Here is a 17,715-nt window from a genome sequence, read left to right on the forward strand (position 1 = left end):
GAGAAACCACGTCCCCTTTTTTCTCCCATAAAAAAAAAAAAAAAAAAAAAAAAAAAAAAAAAGGGGGGGCAGCAATGCCTACTCCTGTGGCTAATTCGTCTGCTCAAAACTTGTGGTTGTAATTGCTCTCTACCTCGTAGTTTACTTTTATTTTTATGTATTACAGTGAGATGTCTGACACGTAGAGGGCTTTAAGACAACATTTCGTAGATTTATTTTTTTTCCTATCACAACTGAAAAAAAGAAAGGATATGGAAAAAATATTGAGAAATATATAGTCTAACCTTCATAAAACTAACACCCTAAAAAAGTTGCAGCAAAAAGTGTATAAAACTTTGGGAGTGAATCCCACTAGCACTTGTGTCTGTTTCTTTTCCAGTAATTTCCTAAAAGTTTTCCATCACATAATGTAATACTAAATATATGTGTTCCATCTTTGTAAATGTAAAATACTGCTTGGCTTTCTGAGTTTATAAGCAGCAGGACATTTCTCAACCTTCACTAAAAGCGTGACACTTCCTAAGTGTATTGTGCCTCATTTTATCCCCCTATTTGTATTTTGCTGTAAACTTCACTTTTTTTTGTTTTGTTTTTCAATTTACTAACACTGTCATGCACAGTGTCTCCCATTCAGCATACTATTTCAATGTGGATTAAAAATCTCTTTCTCTGTGTGTCTCCATTTGGTTTTATTACTGTGAATGGAGTGAAAACGGTGCTAGACCAGAACGCGCAGCCGCTCTTTTGCCGATAGCAGAGTCCTCCCCTGGCAGTGTCCCCTCCCCCAGACTTTCTGAACACATTGCCACAGCAGCTCCTGGGAGGTAAATCATTCAGAGGGGGGTTCGATTCCGTTAACGATCTATTTGTATGTTGTTCTAGCCTAGATTTGTCTGTCTTGGGGGAGAGAGGGTTGTCTGTCATTCACTTAAAATAAACTTTATTAATCTGCGGTGACTAGGGATTTTCCTGGAAATGATAGGAGGGGGAAGGAGAAGAGAAATGATATAAAGCTGAGCAGATTCATGAACAGTCCTGTGGGTACCAGTTAAAATAAGACACAATATTTAGTGTGTGTCGGTATGTTGTCAGTGGGTGTCCGCCCTATCACCCAGAGGGAGTAACTTTTCAGTGGTCTCACCAACTCAAAAGTGAATGCAGATTTCTTCAACACACAGAAAGTGCTTTTAAAAATATAAAAATATTTTTTTAAAAAAGTGGATTATTTTGTTCATAACACTATTCTGTGCTATAATGCAATCAAAGAAAACCAGATGATTATCCAAGGTCATTGGCCTTGGATAGCTTCACCGGCACTTATCTTGGCAGATTGGTGATGTTTTAGAGGTCATCTATGGGTACTAGACAGTGACGGTAATTTTGGATGTAAGACAGTGACAGTAATTTGGAGGGTTATGATGCTATTATTGAAGGTCAGTAACATTTTCTGATGGTTTGTGTTTCATAGTGCAGGAGTGCTTTTTAATTCCAGGTAGCTAGTGTTCATTACATGTGCACAAGCACAAAGTTATAACACGAAACAAAGCTGCTCCTTTAAAAATGAGAGTTGAATGAACAGTGCCTGGTTCTGCCAGGCCCCTAGACAGAGACTTGTCCTTGTGAAAAGCATACAGGAATATACTGTTGCCCATACCTGTATGGGCTTTCTGCAACTAGAAATCTAATACTAAGGTTTGGGATTGAGAGTTTCCCCTTTAAAGCAATAGTCTCAACCAGCTGAGAGAGATGAGGCGAAACCTCACAACAAAATATGTCAAGTCTGTTTTGTTGCAATGTCTTTTGAAGGCTTTTTTGATGTCTGGGAGAGCTAACGTGAGGTTAGTTAGGAAGGGATGGTGGGTGATGACAGAGATTTGCTTGGACAGCAGGCCAGTACCTTCATGGTAACCTTTGGTTTGAACCAACACAAAAAAGAAGATTTGGTTGTGATGGTTTCAGCAGCACGTTCTCTTAAATCCCAGGAAGCAGATGGGGTGAGTAGTTATGAGCCACCAAAGATGAAAAATACACACAAAAGGTGTAAGGCAATACTAACGGTGGGGTTTTTTTTTAAAGCAGAAAATCTAGGATAAAAAAGGCAGGGGAAAAATATTACTTCAATAATTGATTTTCATGTCTACCAGTGAAACTCTAGTATGATTACACCTACTGAGCTGCAGATGCCTTGCAGATACTGCTACAACTACTGTGCTCTGAGTACCAAGGAGTTCTTTCTCAATCCTAGCTCTGGATCTGTGTCCAGGGAAAGGAAATTTAAATCTACTCTCACTCAAGACCTATGACTCTAAGTTTATTATTTGGCAAAATTAACCTAGCAAGAAAGCAGCTTTAAAATGAGCCACAGGAAATCTGAAAGGACAGCTACATTCATGGTGGTTCAGGATGAGAGCCGAAGTTTTTTGACAAATAGTCAAAAACGTAGATGATGAGTATTTTCTACTCAAGAAGAGCAGAAATCTGAGCAGCTTCTGCAGAGCTGTAGAAGGAAGGATTAGCATTGAGTGTGGGAAGGAGAACGTAAATTATTTGACAAAGCTATGTAGTCTTGATTCTCTCCTGAAATGAGGTGTCATCAGTGTAGCAATTATATTTGTTGTTTTATGTTCTGTTACTGAGCCAATGTCACTGCTTTTATAACACTTTCAGGTGGGAAATACACCCAAAGCTGATCTTCAAAACCCCTTTTTTATAAAATGGCAGCTATCGGAAATCCGTATGGAGCAATTGATGCATGCTATGTCAGACTTTTAGTAAAGCAGAATTGGGCCATCCAAAGGACAGTAGACTTGCTTTTGCTGCTAATACCCCACATTTGTTGTCAATGACTGGCATAGGTCTTTATTTTCCTACTGGGCTCTGTCTTTTTTTGGCTGAAGCTCTGTGATTTGTACCACCCACTACTGAACCACCAAGAAGGAGAAAGTTTGCTGTGAAATGTATGAAGGAACTGGATTTGATTTCTTGATTGAAGTTAGGTTTGCTGCTTATAAGGCAGACTTCATAATATAAAGCATAATGCTTTTTTATTGTAGTTTTAGTTCTTTATCGAAAGCCTAAACTAGTTATATGGCAATATAGCCAACTACTGTAATTTATAGTGTATTATTACACAGTTTCATATATGCAATGTCCTCCTCTAAGTTCAACAGTAAAATATTTAAGAGTAATTACAGCCTTTCCAAAAAGTTGCAAAAAGTCATCTTAAAAAGTCATCCTGGCAAATTTAGACCATGTAAACCACAGAATCTGGCACTTCCCGAGAAATACATAAATAATATAAAGCAGATCCGGTGCCAGCAAGTCTTTAGATTACTCTTTTATATACATGCTTTTTACAGTCATACAGACCTACTTTTATCTTTTCTTTTAATGGAATTATCCCTGATAGTCATAAATACAAAGACTTAGTATTAAATAGTAGGTATTAATCCTGATTTTTGTTGTGTACTTTCTGATTAGCGGACAGCCAAGAATATTCTCTGCAGAAATAGTAATCTCTGAGAGTAATTTCTTACTCTTTTCCTAGCTACTGCCAAAGCAAGTGAAAAATGGGAATACAATGAGTATGTATGTATGTTTGTATGTATGAATAAGATTTGGAGTCAGCTTGCTCTCCCTTTGGAGCATATACCTAGTGTGATTTATTCCCCTTCTCACATTCTTCAAGGCCCCTTTTATGACTTATAAAGCTTCACAAAGATGCTGTATGAAGTTTTGGAGAACTTGAGGGCAACTCCAGGAAAGGGTATAATCTGTGCATACCACTGTTTTGTCATGAATTGTTGTAACTGTTGCTGAACTCTCCTCAACTCAGCCAGATCTCCTTTTTGGCAAGTTTGACGTTTCTACATCAATTTTCCTAAACAACTTCCCTCGGTTGTACTCATCATGCAAAAGGGAATTTGCAAAGACAGGAGTCCCTCATTTAATTGGCAAATGAGTATCAGGTTGGGGAGAAGAGGAGGCCTCAGACTGACTGAACTAAAACTGTCAGATCTTTTATGGTTGTCTTGGTTTGGTGACAAGCAAGCGGAAGCAAAATATGGGGGAAAAATACTGCTTTCCTGTGGTGAATGCTGTTTGCCCTTCTGCTTTCTTTTACTTCAGAGAACTTTTGTTTGAGAACCCTTTGGAAGCCTTACCCAAGTGCGCATCTCATCCCCCTGCAATTGTTCAGGTTTTAAATACCAACAGCCAAGTAGCCACAGTGTCGAAAGCGTCATCTGCTTACACTAGGTAGAGTTTCTAATATACTGGTTGTGCTCTCATTCAAGTTTGTTGTCTGTTTCTTGAGCAACTACTTTAAACTACCCAAATAGTTTGGTTTTGTGGTTAAACACGCCTGGTTCTAAGGTCTCAAGCTTCAGCTGTAAAAATGCCCCAAAGAACCAGTTTCAGCATGGTCTGATTCCTAGTGGATGAGTACTTGGTTCCTAGGGAAGCAAAAAAAAAAAAAGCCCTCATGTGCTACTCACTTGTTCTTCTTACGAAAGATGCAAGAACACCAGCTAAGAAAGAGTTGTCCATTACTGTTTGGTATTTTTAATCAAATGAGAGATTTCTTCTCCGTATGTTGTCTCGTTATAATTACTTGTGAAATTAACGTCAACTAGGAAAACAACTGTGGAGTTGCCTGCTCCAGATGCAGCAAGCTTTTTGACAGCTGATAAAGCGCCTCCTCTCCCCGCGAAGTGCCCTGTGGCCACGCAGACCTCTGAGCTCCCCCTGCCCACCGCCGCGGCCGTGCGGCCGCCTTCTGCATCCCTGCCTGTGGAAACGGCCCTCGTGCTGCCTCCCGCTCCTGCCAGGTACATCCCAGCCAGCTGCGTTAAAAAGGCACGATCAGAAACTATAATTTTACATATGGTTTCACCTGATTTTTTTTTTTTTTTTTTTAATGATGATGCTATCAAGATGGAGCAGCTTACAGGTGTCTCCTGATCCTCACGCTGCTCTGGAAATTTGCATAGCAATTAGAAATTCAAGTAGCTTTTAGACAAAAGTTAGAAAAATAGTTCAAAAATTAAAGTGGCCCTTAGATGGAGGTGGAGAAACCAGTCAGGGGTAGGAGATTTGGTTGGAAGGTGACTTTGTTGGCTAAAAGTTGGTGACGTGGGGTGAATATATAGTGTCAAAGTGTGGAAGAAGGTTTTTGGAGGAAGGCACAGCACAGTGTGCATAATGTATGATTCTTTGATATTACACATTTTATTCACCTGGCTTTCAGAGGTTAGTCACCCTTGCTATAAAATGCATATTTTTGAATTGTCCAGTAACCTGAAGTTTTCAGAGGAAAATAAAAGCATTAACTTTTGTAGTGACGGGACATCCAGAGTATAGTGTTTACCAATAGGGAAAGAAAGGGCTTCCCTCAGTAATTAACGATCAGGAATATTAAACGATGCCTGTTCTTTTTTTTTTTTTTTTTTTTTGTGGGTAAAGGGCTTTTAAAAATCCTTAAATGAACTCCTCCTGAGCTTTAGTTAGCATTGCCAGAAGTGTAATAACTGTTTGATTAATGACTTTTCTTCTCTTGCTGCTTTTGGGCAGGCATGATGCATCTCTGCCTACTTGCGAAACAAATTCTTTCGGTAAAATCTCAAGCTGTCAGTCTAAATCATCTGTAAGTCACACAAGGTAAATCTTTTAAGGTATATCTACAGCAGACTGCTAGGTGTAAGCAAGGTTTTCAGGCAGCATTTTTACATTTAACTCTGAGAAGTGGTGTAAAGTATAGTTGTGTAAGTGTTTGGAGTGTTTTGTTCACTTCTGAAATTATTTAAAAAAATGCACAGCAATTCTTGAAATTTTAAAATAGAGCCTGGGTTATGGATTCATCACTGTAGAAACAATTTTGGAGCCATTTTGGTTTTTTTCACTTTTTTTGCCTGTTTGTATTCCTCCCAACCCAGTTAATAAGTAGGGAAAATGAAAAGGGGGTGAGAAGCACACCAAATTTGGTAAAGGTGGCTAAAAATAGACCTACTGAAGTTATATCACCAAATATTCCAAAGCTTTCCATGCTTATTATTCATTATGAAAAAGAGGAGAAGCTAAATGATCTTCAGGGCTCTTTCTGTCAGCACCATGGAGACTTAGATGGATCCACATGGAGTGTCCTGGAGTTCAGTGGGAATGACCCAGGGGTACGAGGCAATATCTGGGATGGGGAATTTGAAGGCTGATAGATGCTGAATCCTGACTTGAGGAGGGGAAAGTTTTATTTGTGGGTGAAATCAAAATTGCTGTTTTCTGCATTAGTATTCAAGTGGCTAATACATTGCCTGACGTCTTTGTGAACTGGGAACCTACAGTCACATAACTTTCCAGTGGTTAATGCAGTCTGGTATTGTACTGTGTCTCTGTCAATCTTTCCTGCTTTCTCTGTTTTCTCCTCTGTTGGCTCAAAGCTTCTGTGCTAGAAAAGTACTGCTGGAAAATCCTTTGGGAAGTCTGCCCAAGTTTGGACCTGCTTCTCTTCCTGTTCTTTCTCCTTTCAAGCAGAGATCAAAAATTAAGAGCATGGCTGCTGCTGCCGTGTCTGCTGCCATTGCTGTCCGGGCCAGGTAGACATCAGCTTTAAAAGAAACATTTTATAGCTTGGTTTAAGAAAGTTCAAGCTCACACAAGAATAATCGGTTCCTGGCAGGGTTGCAAAGTCAGCTCTTTCACAATAGCGCGGTGGGCAAGTCATCAGAATATGTCCAAGGCTCCCATGCCCTATTTTTAGCTTAGCTCCAGACTGCTGCTCTGAACCTTGGTGAGTAGTTCTACTTTTCTGATCATCATGATATCCATTTTATGGTTCAGTCAGTAAACCAACTGTAAAAAATAATTATGTTACGGGGTGACAAAGAATAGTCTGCATCTTTGACTAAGTTTTGGATGCTTGAAGACAATAACTCTCTGAGTTGCATCTAAATCTTTATTGCATTGCTTTTTATAAAGGCTTACTTAAACCAGTGGTCTCAAGTTTTTCGATCATGCAACCAATCAGTAAAAAATTTTTGAGCATGCACCTCCAATATATGTATATTTATGTATTTCTAAATTATATAAATGTCCTAATGTACTAATATATTATGTACATTATAAAACACAAAAACAGAAATTAAAAAAGGATGAGAAAAAGATGAAATAAACACTATTTTAAAAATATTTTCTATTTTACTTTATTAATGGTAAGAATAAAATAAAATAAATTTCTTCTCACACCCCAATGGGTTGTCTTGCACACCCCCTGTGGTGTGCGACCTCCACTTTGGGGACCGCTTATTTAGACATAACTTCTAACTCAGTTATTCTAGGTTCAGTTTTTCCATATGGCTACAGAACCAACAGGTTTTTCGTAAGGGTTTTTGGGTTTTCAGTGGTCCCAGACAACTTGAACTTTGTTTGATCAACTAGTTTGTTTACGTGGTCTTCTTACATGCTTGCTAGACTCTCTGAACCTAGTGTCTACCGCTCGCTCTTGGATGCCCTGCTCATCACGCCTGTCACTAAGCCTCCTCTGCAGGCCACCAGGCCCTCCAGGAAGTCCACAAGTGCTCTGGAGTTGCAAAAGAGCAAGAGGTATTGTCTGAGTGCGGCGTGTGGTTGGCACTGAGGACTCGCAAGAAACTGGCTTCTCCTTCAAAGCCTGTTTCTGTTTTCACGCTTCAAGCAGTCTGCCTGTTGTGGTCTTTGGCATGAGGTCACCAACCCCAAATCCTACTGGTTTTCACCTCTTTGCAGAACTAATCTGCACCCTGAGCCTGCCGATGGTGTTTGTGCAAGTTCACCGTACTAAGCAAAGGTTTCCTCACTTGCATCAGGTGCCCCTCAGAGACGCACAGTGCTGTTTGTGTTGCGTCACAAACCTCCGAGGGAGGCACTGCCGCTCCAAATAGCCAGCTGGAGAAGAAACATTCTGGCTTGAGACCTCTATCCAGGTGAATTATTTGCAACAGTTCCTTGAGCAAGTAAGCGGCATGTTAGGCTGCGAGGGTGCTCCGGGAACAAAGAGCTGCTATTTTTCAAAGCTCACTTTTAACGTATAAAATCAAATAACTGACATGAGGTGCAGCAAATAACTATTTTAAAACTAATTTGCTGTCTAGGCCCTTTGTTCCAGCACTGATTCTGTTCAGTGCACAGGACTCTTTGTTCTCGTTTCCTGACCGCAGCTATGTGAACACTGTGGAAAGCTGCTTTTTATGTAATGGACTTCAGCCTCAAAGGCAGAAATCTATTTGGTTATTTTACAGGACAGTATGTATGAAGTTGTGCTAAGGAAGAAATAATTTGTGGGGTTTTGTGTACTTATTTGCATTTTCACAAGAGTAAAACCCTTCTAGAGATAAGGCCCAATTATAAGTAGAGCTGAGATCCACTTGATGTAAGAAATTTCTGTTGAGTAAGAAGTATTAGATCTTTCCCTCCTGTTTCATGGCTTCCAAGGTGACCTCAGTCACTAGAAAAGCCTAAAGTAGCCCTAACTTTGGGGAGGGGGAATGGTAGTTATTAGACACCAACAGACAATCAAATTTTCCGACATTGTGGCATATCCACTTTAAAAAGAAAAAAATATTAACAGAATTATAGTGATATAACACAACCTTAGATACTAATTTTCTTTTTGCCACTGAATGATACTTACTAGGAAATCTTTTTATGTGCGCATCCAAAGGGAAAACCTCTCCAGGAGTTCTGATACCTGTGCACCACGGGTGAAGTCCAGGACGTGCTGCCAGCAAGACTTTATTCTTTAGCTGTGGTGTTTGCTATGAGCCAATAACGGTGGTGAAAATTAATTCCCTGACTTCCCTATTCTTTTTTCCTTCACTCACTAATGTGCATTGTTTATGGCATAAGCTGCAAATGAAGGTAGGTTGTTACCAGAATGGAAACAATCCCCCTCCTGACTCTGAAACTGGCTCTATGTTTACCCATCGTTTCCTCACCATACCGGGAGAAACTCGCCTCATTTTGAAGGTTTGTTTTTGGAGATGCAAACACTTATTTCTGCTAGAAAGTTGAGATTCCCAGACTGGCTCTGTCCAGTTGCTGTCCTTTAGGAGTACATGGGACTGCCCATCGGGAAAGGCAGCAAGCAGTGGAGAACTTCTTTCATCCCGCCATAGTTAAAGTGCAGTTTTGGAGGTTTTTCTCTGTTTTGCTCTTCCAGCTGGCAGAGCTGGAAAGAGGTGTACTGGGGAGCCAGGAGGTATACTGGGAATACAGAGACCATATAAGCCTGCCTAAAAGACCTTATCAGTATTAGATATATCAAGATCCAGGTTGAACGGCTTGAAATAAACATCCACAGATTATTAAGGTTTTTAAAATGTCATTTCTAAACTTGTGAGAAACGAATTTTCTCTTAAACTATTGCAATAGCCAGGTTATCCTGGTTCAGGTTGCTGTGTATAGGCGGTGGCATAAGGCCATACAGGAAGCATATGATTTTCAGGCTGTTAGGGACATCTCGAATAGGATATGACCTAAAATTAGGGAAATGTGATGTAGCAGTACTGTTAGTCTGAGCATGTTCTGCATAAATTGCGTTTCTGAAGGATTTTTCCCAAAATAACTGGTGTTGATCTGAAGTTATCATACAACGTATCAGGGTAATGATTTCTACTTTCCTTATTATCATCCTGAGCTGCCAGCACCGGTAAGGAGGAAGGGGTTGCCGGTAGATGGAGCCATAGAAATGAAGCTTTGTGCTGCCTCATCCTAGTGAAAAAAGGAGCACAGCCCTATTGTATGGATTGAGAAACATGTAGGAAAAAGACATAGAAGATGACAAATTATGCTTACAATTTACTGTCAGTAAGTACACGTTCTCATTTAAGTTCAACAAAGATCAAGCAAAAGCAATCAATTATGTCAGAAAAAAGAAAAATATAATAGAATTGAGAGAAATGTGCCCAATGAGTGTGACAAACTAGGTATTAAAATGTCTTTGCATTAATGTCCATCTAATGACATATTGTAATGTGTGCACAAATGTAATGCTGAAAAATTATTTTAAGTGGCAGCTCACTTCATCCCACAATGCCATAGTTGATAAGGAAGGAGAGCTGAAATCTTATGTCCCATAACTAAAGAGATGAGTGTACAACATTGTATAGTAGAATAACTTGTTCAAAAAACAACTGGCTCGACCAAGAAAGCCAAGTAAATAAGCTTAAACAACTTTGGGGTTTGTGTTTTCCGGCTCTATCTTGTATAACTCTCATGAAAAGGTAATGAATCTACTCTACTGAGGTAGCTTAGACCTGTTTGCATTATCTCTGGGGAAAAACTCAAGAAGGTTGTAGCTATAACAAAAGCAGGGTTTCGATTTTGTTCTGCAGTTCATTATATTTCTCCAGAAATATTTCCCTTTTATCCCTCTCACTTCACCGTCTCTGTTCCAAAAAGCTGGCTGTCTTAAACTGCTCTGTACTGGGTCACTGCCAGAGAACTTGACCTTTTTCTGACTTAATATCTGTTATTAACTGACCTGAAGTGGTGCTGAACATCCACACGTTTTCTTCCCCTACCAGACTCTTCAGAAATAGACTTCTTTTTTGGTATAACAGCCACGCAGTCTTTCACTAAGCTACGTGTTCATCCTGATGGCAACAGAGATAGCCTGAAGTTTATGGGGGTTTGTGTTTTTTAACAAACTACATATATGCAGCAAAGGAAATGATGTATTTAATATCTTGCACTTCCAAGAATTGGAGCTCTGCCCTAAAACTAAATTGCATGGCAAAAATGCTGTGAAATTTTGGGAGACGCTAGCAAGAATGGACGTTGATGTGGCTTTTGCTTTATCTGCCCAAAACTATGCCATGTACAATTACTTGAAAAGAGTGTAGTCTGGCCTTGTGAGATAAATACTGGTGTTGACTCTGAGAGAATACTTATTCTGAAAGATGCTTTGAATTGTTTCTGTGTAGAGCACTGCTTACGGAAGGTTTACGTATTGCCCTCACTGTAACTTGATATGGAAATACCTCTACCCACATGACTTTCTCTTCTTTCTTTTTATTATTTTGTTTTGCATTTTCTTCTTTCTTGCAAGTTATTGTAACACTGTTAGGTTAATGCGAAACATAAACATGGTTTTAAAAAGCTGACTGAGACCATGGGTTTGCAGTAGGGGTGGGAACAAGGTCAGCACTCAGTATTTCGTGTCTTCTGTTTCTCCATTGTTACACCAGAAAGCCCTTGCAAAAAGGCATATGTATTTCCCCTGTTCATGGGGTTTTGTCATCATTCTCATACCTGGCTTTTTCTGGTCTCCTATATATGTCTTCAGCTAACGTGTATTTTGATACTGGTCAAAATACATCATGTGATGTGTATGACTTAAACAACATAGCTTAAAACAAGAAATTGAGATCTGAGATTCAAGTTTTATTTCAGCTGTGCTAATACCTTGCTGTAAAGCTTTGGAGAAGCACCTGTGTAACAGTTTACTTGGTCTTAGGGCAGACAAATCATTCTTTCCTTACTTTGACATTGCAAAGTTTCTTTAATATAAATGTTTCAAAAAGTTCCTATTAAAAATTTCTTTTTTTTTTCCCTTTCAGTGCTATATCAAGCACTGTGTGTATATTTTAGAAGCCATTTATTCAAGTTTCTGCAGCGTGCTCAATGCCTTCTTGGGGTTAACAGGCAACCAACAGGCAGCAATGTGTAAAGCAAGGGAAGTCTTACTTTTTTGTTAAACTATTTCAGTTTTAGAAGCCATAAAGCAGAATCAAGGCTATCGTGTTCCACTTGGTTGTGCCAGAAACCAAGAAGAGTGATTTGCTCACATCTTTTTTTTGTCTTGTTTTTGTCTTTAAAGATTTAGTGTTCTTAAGGGAAAATAACCTCACAGAATTCCTGGCCATCTGAAGAAAGCATGTACAGACTGTCTCTTAGATACTACATGACCTCTCCTGTCAGCAAGCTTCCTCAGACCACAGGGGACTTGTTCCTGACTCATGCAGTCATTCTGGACAACAAGTGGGAGTTAAAATATCATTTATAATCCAGAGAACTATTAGGAAAATACTGATGTACCAGACTGAGCTCGAGGCTCAAGTGATGATGTTTACAGACAGATAATCTGGTATCTTGGGCTTGCATGAGGAAAAAGTCCACCCAGACCTCTTGAACTTGCTTGGGAAAGTCTGAGATACTTGGCCCTTGTTACCATTTTAGTGGTGTTAGAAGTTACGTGACGACAAGCTGTATTTCATTTTCAGTTAGGACCATAGCTTCTCCTTTGGCTAATAACAACATGACACATAGTTATCTTCTCTAAAGTGTGTGTGAAGAAATTCTAGGCAGCTTTATATAGGAGTTTCCATGGAAGGATGAAGGGAGGTTTAGGCATCTATAGCCCCAGACCATGTGTTTTTCTTCGCTTGGATTTTGGGGAGAGGGGGTGGGGCGTCAAAACCTCTAAATACATTCAGAAGGATTTTCCAGTGCAGATTTCTTAAAATGCCTCTGAAATGTGCATCAAGACAAGGCTGAACACCTGATTTTGGGAAGGAAGGGGGTGTGGTATGGATGCAAATATCCCAGCTGGTCTCTGAAAAACTGGTGCTCATTTCACGTGTGACCTGGACCCACTTCCTCCCCCGCAGGTTCCTTGCCCATCGTCCCTCTGTGGCATCCAAGAAGTTCGTTCAGCGATGGGACAGTCATCTGGCAAATGTCTTTTTCTCCCTGTTCTCCCACCGAAAAACGTGGTGTAATACAGTGTTTGGTATTTGGGGAGGAAGATGAGGAGGAATAGCGGAGGAATTATTACTTGCTTTTTAGTCTATTTTGCCTGTTTCCACAGTGCTTTTGTTGATCAGGAGGGGGTAAGTCTGAGGAGCCTGTTGTGAGCTCTGGATAAAGTTTACACTGGCACTGGAGCCCTGTGTGTGTCCCCAGGTTTCAGACTGTCCCCCCAGAAAGTTCCTTCTTTTCCATACATGCCCGTACTCTGATAGAATAGGGCTGCACTGTGCGGTAGGAGTTGTTCTCCATGGAAATTCAGGAGAGTGTCATGTACGAGCTAGCATATGCCAAAGAGAGAGAGGTGCTTTTGCCTTGCTGCTTTGCTGGACTTTTCTCTTGGGCTGTTTTTGCAATCTGTTTCCCTTGCTACCCACTTCCAGGATTATTTTGATTAATCTTCTCATAACTTATTAATTAAACACATCGTGGGTTTTCAGGACACGAGACTCTGAGTCAGTCAGGCTCACATTCCACCATTCCTTCATTCTTGCAGTGTTGAAACCCCTTGCCTAAAGCTTGACAGTAGAGCATTCATGTCTTGCAAGCAACATTGTCTTTCTTAAAATGGATGTGATTCTTGGTTGCATTAGTTTTCATAATGGAAAACTTTCATTTTTGCTGTAAGTATTCATCAGGTGGAGGAGGAATAATTTGAGAGTTATGAAACAGTTAAAAGGTTAAAGCTGGAGTCAGAAGGTAGGCTTGTCATTAATAACAGTACAAGCGTTTTGACAGTGAAATGTGCTTGACCTGAACCTGACCTATGAGTGTCATCTGGGAAGTCTGAGAAAGCTACTCATGCAGAACTTGGTAAATACGTAAGGTTTAGCATTCCTCCTTCAGTCTTCTAGTGATGACACTGAAAAGCAGATGGGAGCTCTCTTCCATAACCTATTCATTTTCTTGAATTTCTGTATATATCTTTGTCTCTTCAAACCATGTATTTTCTAGGTAATGAATCTTGGGTCGTCATTATACAATATCCTAGTGAGTTACAAAATACTAGTAGGGCTAATTGTGGGTATCGTACAACCACTTTGGAGAAGGTAAGTGTGCTTCTGAAAAGATACATAGCTACATTTATAAAGATGGATAAAAATAATTGGAGTTTGAGTGTTTCTCGGTGTAGAAAAACATGAAGGAATGTAGAAGAACATGTTGAGGAATTAATTTTGAAGCATGAATTTGAAGAAGTTTAGCACTTAAAAGGTTGAACATCTCCAGGGTGAAGCACTTCTTTGAAAGTGAGACAAAGATGGATCTATCTTTCTACGGAGAATGCCGCACGCGTGCTCCCAGGCAACTGTGTGATTAGAGGCTGTAATTCAGGAAACCCCGTGCATTCGCTATTTCCTGCAGCCCACCGTAGGTGGGCAATATCACACTGGAGAGACTTGCCAAGCTGCAGTAGCAGCCTGCCTGTTAAATTTACAGGCTGTAGTGCTGGCTTGAGTTTATTCAACTCTTGCTTGAAAGAACCAGGCACAAAGTACAAAGGGTGTCCAAGACCTGTCAGAAGTTTTGCCCTGAGGCCAACACGATCCCCTCCGTCAGAGTGATGGCTTCAAGCTTTTCCCTTGGGAAGCTTCTCTCTAGGATATGCTCCTGGCACGTAAACCACCAGAGGTGGTCAAAAATCACAGGTGGCTTTGTAGCTGGGTTTATCATTGTCTTTTAGTTTGGGGTCATTAGGATTCACCTTTCCAGTCTTTCTGTTTTCTAAATGAAAGCCTAAGTGTCTCCCATAATCTGTTGCTTGAGGGACTAGCATGCCATGTCATGCATAAGCCTCAACATTTCAACCACAAAAATGGCAATGGTGGAAGTACAAATTGGCATTGCAACTAGCCTTGTGGCTAGTGCCAGTGTAATTCCTCACCTATACCTACTATAAGGCTGCAGTTTGCCAGCAGCACACCTCAGCTGTTTCTACATTTTTCTATACTTCTTCTCCCTGAAGGATACTCTTCTTGCTTGTCTTGCATCCATTTTTGAGGCTTGTTAAGTAGCCTCTTCTGTGTAAAGACAGCTGCTGGCTCAGCAGGATTTTCTTATTTATGATGGATGATTTATATGTTCCAGACAAAGGCAAAGGCAGCAAAGAGGTGCTAGACTTTAAAAGTGATTTGATGAGTGGTGATGAGTCTTTTGGATGGAGAAGGAGGAAGCGCTCTTTTTTTTAGGACCAACAGTATTTTGAGGAATTCTTAAAGTTGTAATGGGGCTCTGGCCTGGAGTAGGTTTGATGGGTTACGTGTCAAATGTACTCAACAGCATAGAAGGAGATTTCTGTGACACTGAAGTTGCAGACACACACTTTTTCATAGTGGAAGCCAGTCCTAAACTACCTTGTCTTCAACTACTGAGCCTGCTACTTATGTCAGAGGATGTCTTCCTATCCTTTTGCTTTCAGTTTGCAACAGCGCTTTTATGCAGTATATCTCTGCTGCCTCAAAATCTGTTGTTAAAGACTTGTATCCTAAGCCTTTAAGGAGTCTAACGTGTACCTTAAATGCCTCCATTTGCGCTATACAAATGTCTTAAAATATCTTTTAACATATGAACATAACAGAATGTGCTTCACTGGGCTTGTGCACGCTGCATATAGCAAATCCATCAGAGTGTCAGTTTGGCACAGCTACCGCCGTTATCAAAAGCCTACAAATGCAATAGCTGTTATTCATTAAACTGAGCATTCAGATATATTCTCTAAACTGTGAATCTCTTTTTATCCCTTACCCAGAAAAAGGTTCTAAATACATCCATTATTAACCCTGTAAATCTAGAGACAAAAAAATCAAGGTTATGAACTTGCGTTTTGGCCTCATGGTGTGTTCAAGTTCTTGCATGTTGTATGGCCAAGGCAATATTGTGCATGTGCAATACTTGTAAAGTAAAAATAGCTCAAGGATTTCTACTTTACGAACTTGGCACAATCTATAATTCTGTGAATGACCCTGGTGAAATATGCACGATGCACGTGTGCTGTAAATTTGTTTTTCTTCAGTAGAGGAAAGAACGCAAGGCTTCTAATGTGTTAACTGATGGATTTCCAGATTGCACAAAATATGTATTTGGAATTGTTTTGGCTGTATTTCGCAACGTTGTTGAGTTCACTTCCTGTTTTTGTGATCCTCTTAGTTTGCAAATGACCTTCATTAGCAATTACTCCTCTACTTTGAAGATTTTTAATGAAAATATTTGTTTTCAGCTTCCCAAAGGCAAATATCTATTACACAAATACTGTTACACTGCATAAAAATTTTATGATAACTTCCTCATTCTTGAACAGCCTCTGGAAATGAGAAATGAAAAATTTTTTTGCTGGCAATGTAATTAGTGGCTACTTACACTCTACATGAATTGTGATTAAGTGCAGTTTTCATCATGCATGTTTTTAAACAGCTAAAAGAGTTCTGCTAACCCTTAAAAATATAAAAGCAGCTGTAAACTGCTCTAAAGAGGCAATATAAAATATTGTGCATGTTGTTAGTGAATTAAGAAACTTATAACTCTTTTAAAATACTTACTCGTTTGGGGGAGCAGTGGCCCATAAAAGAAAATTGCATATAATTAATAAGTCGCTTTTACATGTTTTTAAATAGCTAAAAGAGTTCTGCTAACCCTTAAAAATATAAAAGCAGCTGTAAACTGCTCTAAAGAGGCAATATAAAATATTGTGCATGTTGTTAGTGAATTAAGAAACTTATAACTCTTTTAAAATACTTACTCGTTTGGGGGAGCAGTGGCCCATAAAAGAAAATTGCATATAATTAATAAGTCGCTTTTAGATTGATGATTTTCATTAAGATCTATAAGTATACTCTGACTATATGAATATTTGCCTACTCTCCAAGAAAAAAAAAAGTATTGAAAAAGTCTGGGAGTGTACCAAATTTACAGTAAGGGTCCTGCTTTAACCTGTATCGCACTAATACTTAATTATTTTAAATGGAAATTGTGAAGGGATTTAGTTGTCTATATTGACTTTTGGCAGAAATTACTCAAGTGTCCAGTTCTTAAAAAACAGCTTGAAAATAGAACTTCCACAGCATTCTTGTGGGGTGATCACTCCAGCATCGGTGATGACAGAGTAGTGGGTGCTGCTCTGTTGCACCAGGGTGCAGTGAAGTTGCTCCACATCTCTGTTTCACAAATGCTCTTGTTCTAGCAAGAAATGCATTTTATTTTTTCCTCCCTCATTTCTGAACAGTGATTCCCTGGAGGCTACCCAGCCCGCTGCTTTTACGGCCGCCTCGGCAAGGAGCATGCCCGCCCGCCAAGAAAACGCCGACGTGAGACCTGCTTTCGCCAGTACCACATCTGCTGGAGCCCTCAAGCCAACGGGACCCCTGGGGGCTGCCAAGTACTCAGGCTGGCAGCCTGCAAACCAAGCAGGTAACTTTCAGTGAGGCTTTTTCTTGTTCGCTTAAAGACCTTTGGATAGCTCAGGAAAATATACTTCACCATGGGTCTAAAAACAACAGCCTTCAAATGGCTATTTGTGTGTTTTGAGTACAGGCCAGTTTGTCTAGAAAAGAGGAGAAGAAAAACAGCTTTAGCAGTTCTAGTAAACCAGTAGCCCTTTGTAAGTAGCCTCACAGATGTAATTGGTTTCACAAACAAGCAAAATCAGATGTCTCTGACGTCTATTAAAAGCATATATACCAATCGACTATATACATGTACACACCTCACAGTTTCAACTTGGCGCTTCCCATGTGACTGTAAATTCAACAGAGCATATTTCATGCCATTTCAGGGGTGGGAATATCAACAGACACATGTTTTCCAAGTCATCTGTTCTGAAGTAGATGTTAATTTGGAAAAAGAAAAAAAAAAAAAAAAGACTAAAACATTAGAGTGGTTATGTATTTGGCATTTGTAGGTTTTATTTGAGCAGGGTGCCAGAGTGTTGCATAGGTTTGTGATATG

The 17,715-nt window shown here is 39.7% G+C and overlaps 1 protein-coding gene across 1 annotated transcript in view; it reads left to right on the plus strand.

Annotated features, from left to right (window-relative positions):
• The first annotated feature begins 766 nt into the window (after positions 1-766).
• The window catches only part of LOC103894204 (PDZ and LIM domain protein 5-like), a 44,130-nt gene continuing 27,181 nt past the window's right edge, over positions 767-17,715 (plus strand). The window contains exons 1-2 of the mRNA XM_009273543.2: positions 767-824; positions 16,994-17,178. Of these exons, the coding sequence (XP_009271818.1) occupies positions 17,049-17,178 (130 nt within the window). The 5' untranslated portion in view covers positions 767-824; positions 16,994-17,048. The remainder of the gene's footprint in view (positions 825-16,993; positions 17,179-17,715) is intronic.

The sequence above is a fragment of the Aptenodytes forsteri genome, unplaced genomic scaffold, assembly GCF_000699145.1.
Source record: "Aptenodytes forsteri isolate BGI_AS27 unplaced genomic scaffold, ASM69914v1 Scaffold93, whole genome shotgun sequence".
NCBI lineage: Eukaryota > Metazoa > Chordata > Aves > Sphenisciformes > Spheniscidae > Aptenodytes > Aptenodytes forsteri.